The sequence below is a fragment of the Notamacropus eugenii genome, chromosome 1, assembly GCF_028372415.1.
Source record: "Notamacropus eugenii isolate mMacEug1 chromosome 1, mMacEug1.pri_v2, whole genome shotgun sequence".
NCBI lineage: Eukaryota > Metazoa > Chordata > Mammalia > Diprotodontia > Macropodidae > Notamacropus > Notamacropus eugenii.
Genome location: NC_092872.1, coordinates 452,326,983 through 452,333,113, shown reverse-complemented (window position 1 = coordinate 452,333,113; position 6,131 = coordinate 452,326,983). Strand labels below are relative to the sequence as shown.

The window sequence follows — 6,131 nt, the reverse complement described above, 5'->3', positions numbered from 1 at the left end:
GAACTAAGCTGGAATCAGCAGTTAATACACAGCCCCCAGTTTGTACTGGAGATCTGGGTAAGGAGAGGTGTAGAAAATCCGATCAACTTTTAGAGCAGAGGTAGGCTGCTAGCTGCAGATTCTGAGCAATATCCAAAGTACAGGGAAAAAGTATTCTCAAGTGGTGATTGGTGGTTTACTCTTTTTGCATGGATAGTCTAATCCATGTTGTATGATGTGTGTTCTTGTAATGGTTTCAGCAGATTAAAACTAGACGGGGAGATACAGTAATCTTTTGCTGAGGACTGAAGCTGGTGTATTTTGGAAAGCATGATTAGATACCGATAGCCATATTCATCCAACATAGTGTAGGGAAACTGGGAGGTTGATAGGATAGGGACAGGGACAGAGTCAAGGACAGACACTAGATCTGTGATTTCACTGATGGGGGAATGCTCAGTTGAAGAAACTCCATCTAACAATGCAGGTTAAAACCTTCTTCTGCATATAGTCTATTTGTAGTCTTAAGAGAGTCTTCAAGAAAATTGAGAGAGTATGGGTCACACAGTCAGTTGTTTGAAACCAGAATTAAACCTAGATCTATTTTTACTCCAAGGCCTGCTCCTAGTGATATCAAACTTAGATGGAAAGGGATCACTGCAGGCTGAATATTTACTTAGAAAATCACAAATTAGCTATCTATATTGTGCTATATTTTTATTTATTTTGTGAAATATTTCCAAATTACATTTTTAATCTTGCTCAGGCCACACTCAGCCAGGCTGATAATTTGATACCTCCGGACACCATGCTGACTCACTTCATAATTATCAAGTTTGAAATAAATTTGTATTGTCCAACAAAATAAATTCACAAATTAGTTATGTTGTATGTATGTCACACTTACTAGCTGTGTGACCCTGGGCAAGTAGTTTAACTCTGTTTGCCTCAGCTCTTCATCTGTAAAATGAGCTGGAGAAGGAAATGGCAAACCAACTCCATTATCTTTGTCAAGAAAATACCAAATGGGGTCAAGAAGAGTCAGACATGACTGAAAAAGGATTGAAAAACAAAATTATAATCATCATCACTACCACCATCACCAGTACCACCACCATTACTACTACTATCACTGCTTCTTCTAGTAGTACTACAGTTAGTATAATATGGTTATAGATATTTTAGCCATGGTTAAGGTCCTGGTATATTTTATTTTTGGATAGTATAGAGTTCACTTTTCAAAAGTGTGAGCTAGGCCCATAGTCTTTTTCAGGGAATTCTTGAATTCCGTATTTCTCAGGCAATAGATCAAAGGATTCACAATTGGGGTTACAACAGTATATATGACTGAAATCAGCTTGTTGGAACTCTTTTGGTCAATGGCCTGGGGACGGACATACATGAAGATCAAGGCTGTATAGAAAATGATCACAACAATGAGATGGGAAGCACATGTAGAGAAAGCTTTCCAGCGCCCTGTGGATGATGGGATTCGGATGACAGTTGAAGAGATGTAGCCATATGACAACATGGTGGAAATTAGTGGAAACACCAGGATGATGAATCCCAGTACAAAATCTACAAGTTCAGCTGTTGAGAAGTCTGTGCAAGCTAGTTTAAGGATAGGGGAGACATCACAGAAAAAGTGGTTAATGGCACCGGAACCACAGAATGTGGCATGAGAGATGAAGTAGACCTTGATCACAGAGATGATGAAGGCTGTTGCATAGGAAAAGGTCACTAGTTGCACACATAGCCTTGTGGTCATGATTACTCCATACCGGAGTGGGTAACAGATGGCCACATAGCGGTCATAGGCCATGGAGGCAAGAAGGACACACTCAGTACAGATGAGAGAAATGAAGAAATACAGCTGGATCATGCATCCAACAAATGATATGCTTTTTTGCTGAAAGAGAAAACCACTCAGCATCTTAGGAATGATGTCAGAGACATACCAAACTTCCAGAAATGACATGTTGCTTAGGAAATAGTACATAGGCTTATGAAGGGGGGTGTTGACCCAGACAGTGAAGATGATAATGAAGTTTTCCATCAAGACAAAGATATAAACAAAAAGGAAGACAAGAAAAAGCAGATACTGGAGCCACAGAGCTGTGGGGAAGCCTAAGAGAATGAATTCACTGATGTTGGTGATATTCCTTCCCCTCATTCTGCTTCACTTGAGGGTCCTAGATCTAGAAAATAAAAATCGTCATACACAACATAGAATACTGAAGGTTAGGTGGTCAGAAGAGAGAGTACTTTATAATGATATTTGCATTTAATACAAATTTAATAATTTTTATTTATAAATATGTATTATAAATACAAAAATTTATATTTATAATAGTAAAAATAACTTAGTCACTCAAAATCTTTCTTAAAACTATATTGCTGTTACTGTATACAATATTTTCTTGATTCTTCTCATTTTGCTCATCATTATTTCATGCAAGTCTTTCGACGTTTTTCCAAAATCATTGAGCTCATCTTTTCTTATAGCACAATGGTAGTCTATCACAATCATATACCACAACTTGTTCAGTCATTCTTCAATTGATGGACATCCGTGCAATTTCCAGTTCTTTGCCACAATAAAGAGCACTGCTTTGAATATTTTAGAACATATAACTTCTTTCCCTTTTTTCCTAATCATTTTTGGAAATAGACCAACTAATGGTATTGCTGGGTGGAAGGGTATAGGTAGTTTAATAACTTTTTGGGCATAATTCCAGATTGCTCTCCAAAATAGATAATTTTACAATTCTACCAACAAGTGTCCCAATTTTTCCACATCCTCCCCAACATTTGTCACTTTATCCTTCTGTCATTTTAGCCAATTTGATAGGTGTAAAATGATATTCCAAGGTTGTTTTTATCTGCATTTCTCTAATCAATAATGATTTAGAGCATTTCCCCCTATAATTATAAATTATTTTGATTTCTTCTTTGCCTGTTCATATCCTTTGACCATTTTGTCAATTGGAGAATGACTTGCATTCTTATAGATTTAATAAAAGTTCTTTATATATTTTAGATATTAGGCCTTTATCTGATAAACTGTTTATAAAATCCTCCCCCTCCAATTTTCTGCTTTCTTTCTAATTTTGGCCATATTTATTTTATTTGTAGAAGCCCTTTTAAATTTAATGTAATTGAAATTATCCCTTCTATATCTAATTTTGCTCTCTATTCCTTGTTTATTCATAAATTTTTCACCTATCCTCAATTATGATAAATAATATGTTCCATGTTCTTCAATTTTCTTGTAAAATTTCTCTTTATATGTAGGTCATGTATCCATTTTGGCTTTATCTTGGTAAATGGTTTGAGGTATTGGTCCAGGTTCAATTTCCACTATATTGTTTTCCCCAAATTTTTACCAAATAATGAATTCTTATCTCCAAATCTTGTCTTTACACTCATCAAATACAAGGCTATTATGTTTATTTGTTACTGTAAATTGTATGCCTACTCTATTTCATTGATCTACTTTTCCATTTCTTAGCCAGTACTAGAGAGTTTTGATACTAATACAGTTTAAGTTCTGGTGTTGCTAAACTTTCTTCTTTTACTTTTTTTCCACTATTTTTTATAGTTATTTTTTAAATAGCCCTCTCTAGAAGAAGGAGCATTAAAGCACTGGTTTAAATGCTTATTCTTTCCTTTCTAAATGGACTTATTTGTTTTTAGTCTGAATTTGTGATTTGATAAATGTTTGGGGAACTAACACCAAAGATGTAGACCTGCAACTCTTCTGTCATGTAAAGTTTTAGACAGCTGTTTGGGGTACTGAAAAGTGGCTCACTGACTATTAAAACGGCAGACATTAGTACAAGTCAGAGCAAAACCAGAGCCTGTCTCTTCCTGACAAGGCCAAGCTTCTTATTACATTATGTATGCTGTGCTGACTCTCACAAATTTATTATTCTAGCTTTCTTCTATTTGATGAATTTGCATGTTTAATTCCTTGCTTACCTCTGGCATAAGAAACAAATCAAAACCCCCTCTATTGATCAAAGTCCATCTTTTTCTTATTCATGGTTGAACTCAACTTTGTGGGATGTTACATTGAGGTGCAAACCAATTTTCTTGGCTTTTTTCACTATTTCTTTTGATATTCTTGACTTTTTGTTTTTCCAAATAAATTTTATTATTAGCTTTTCTAGTTCAGTAAAATAGTTTTTGATAATTTAATTGGGATGATATTGAATATATAAATTAGTTTTGGAAAAATTATCATTTTTATAGATGTTTTTTCTTTATAGGTGGAGCACTTACAGAGTTAGTGGTCCTATGAAAGTTCTTTGTGCATCTATATCCCTTAGACAGTCCCAAAAAAACTGGGCAAAGGTTCCCCAGTCAGTCACCTAGCTCATCTTTTGAGATCTGATTGCATGTTTTGGGGAGGTGTTACTCCATCCAGTCAGAGATAGAGCCAGTCTTTGGGTAGTCTTCTGCTTGACACCAGAAAGTAGAACAAAAAGTGGTAGGTAGGAATCACAGAAAAACACATTTAGGCTCAATATAAGGAAATATTTCTTAGTAATTAGAATAGTCCCAAAGAGTAATGAGGCATATTAGGAGGTAGTACATTCCTTCTCCCTGGAGGTATTCAAGCTATGTGACTTCTTGGATATATTGTGAAATATATTCTTGATTAGGTATGGTTTGGAAAAGAAGGCTTATGAGGTCGCTTCCAATTCTTAAAAAATAGGCTGGATTTGGAATCTGAGAACCTAAGGTTCAAATATGTGCTAGCCTTTTCTAATCTGTGTGATTTAGGGCATGTCATCTCTCTGGGTCTCAGGTTTCTTATCCAAAAACCAAAGACATTGAATGATATGATCTTTAACATCCCTTTAAGCTTTAAATTGAAATGATCTAAATCTAAATAATTTTTGATTTTATGACTAGTATGCCATTTATTACAGGTGAGGTTTTGGCATAGACTTCCCTGTTTTCTGCATGAGAGTTGCCTCATGACCCAGACTGTGGCCAATTGGATATCAGTTCATTGTTGGCAAGAATTGCATTTTTCTTTGAATCTCAGAACATGGTATGGTGCTTGGCATATAGCAGATGTTTAATAAATGCTTGTTGAATATAATATAATATAATTGATCCCCTTCCCCTCCCACCCACACTTTAAGATTATATTGACAAGAAATTAGATTTAGTTCAATAGTTTATGCCACATCCTACAAAGATATGGCAAACAAAGAATTTGGCCTACAAAGAGTCTAAAATAGATATTTGATTTAAAGTTCATGTCACAAAAACATTAAAAGAGATACAATTCAGATACCTTTCACAGATAAAATTGGGGGAAGAGTTCTTAATCAGAAAAGGGATAGAAGTGATCATAAAAGATAAAATAATTTGTGTTACATGAAATTGAAAATCTTTTGCACAAACAAAATCAATGCAACTGGGACAAGAAGGAAAGCTGTAAATCAGGGGAAAATATTTGCATCATATAGTGTGGCTGCATGGTAGAATTAAAGGCATACCAAATTTCAAGTCAAGAGATGCAAGTTTGACGCCTGACTCTAAAACCCATTAGTTGTATGACTCTGAACAAGTAATTTAACCTCTCTGAGTTTCAGGTTCCTTATCTATAAAAAGAAAGGGCTTGACTAGATGGCCTCTAAGGTCCCTTCCATCTCTGAATCTGTGATCCTATTATGTCTCATGAGGGTCTGATATTTAAATATACAAAGACCAAATATATAAGACCAAGAGCCATTCTCTCTAAATGAACAAAACATATAGCCAAATAATCCTCTGAAGGAAAATTGCAAGTAATTAAAAATCATATGAAAGGTAACATAGTATAATGAATGGAGAACTAGACTGAGGCAGGAGGACATATGTTTAAGTTTTGCCTCTGGTAATAGTAGGGTATGATGCTCGGCAGGTTACTTAAAAACTCTTAGGAACCCAGACAACTCTCTAAGACTATGAGTTGCAGAGAATGTGCTGACTTATACTGACAGAACTCCACCTTTTGAAGGTTTCCTATCTTAGTGGAACCTCATGACTAGTTTCAGTGAAAGACATAATGGTACAAGGGAGAGAGTATTGAATTTAGTGTTAGAAGATCCAAGTTCAAGTTGTATCTCTGATTTTCACCTGTGCAACTTTCA

At 35.2% G+C, this 6,131-nt stretch overlaps 1 protein-coding gene across 1 annotated transcript; it reads right to left on the bottom strand.

Moving 5' to 3' along the window:
• Positions 1-1,210: 1,210 nt before the first annotated feature.
• Positions 1,211-2,152, bottom strand: LOC140526774 (olfactory receptor 6B2-like). Its single transcript, XM_072643292.1, has one exon. It carries the CDS (start codon positions 2,150-2,152, stop codon positions 1,211-1,213), a length of 942 nt encoding a protein of 313 aa, XP_072499393.1.
• Between the last annotated feature and the right edge of the window lie 3,979 nt (positions 2,153-6,131).

Bases quoted from the DNA above. Each gene is read 5' to 3' on its own strand.
- LOC140526774 (XM_072643292.1), bottom strand. From the start codon at position 2,152: ATGAGGGGAAGGAATATCACCAACATCAGTGAATTCATTCTCTTAGGC.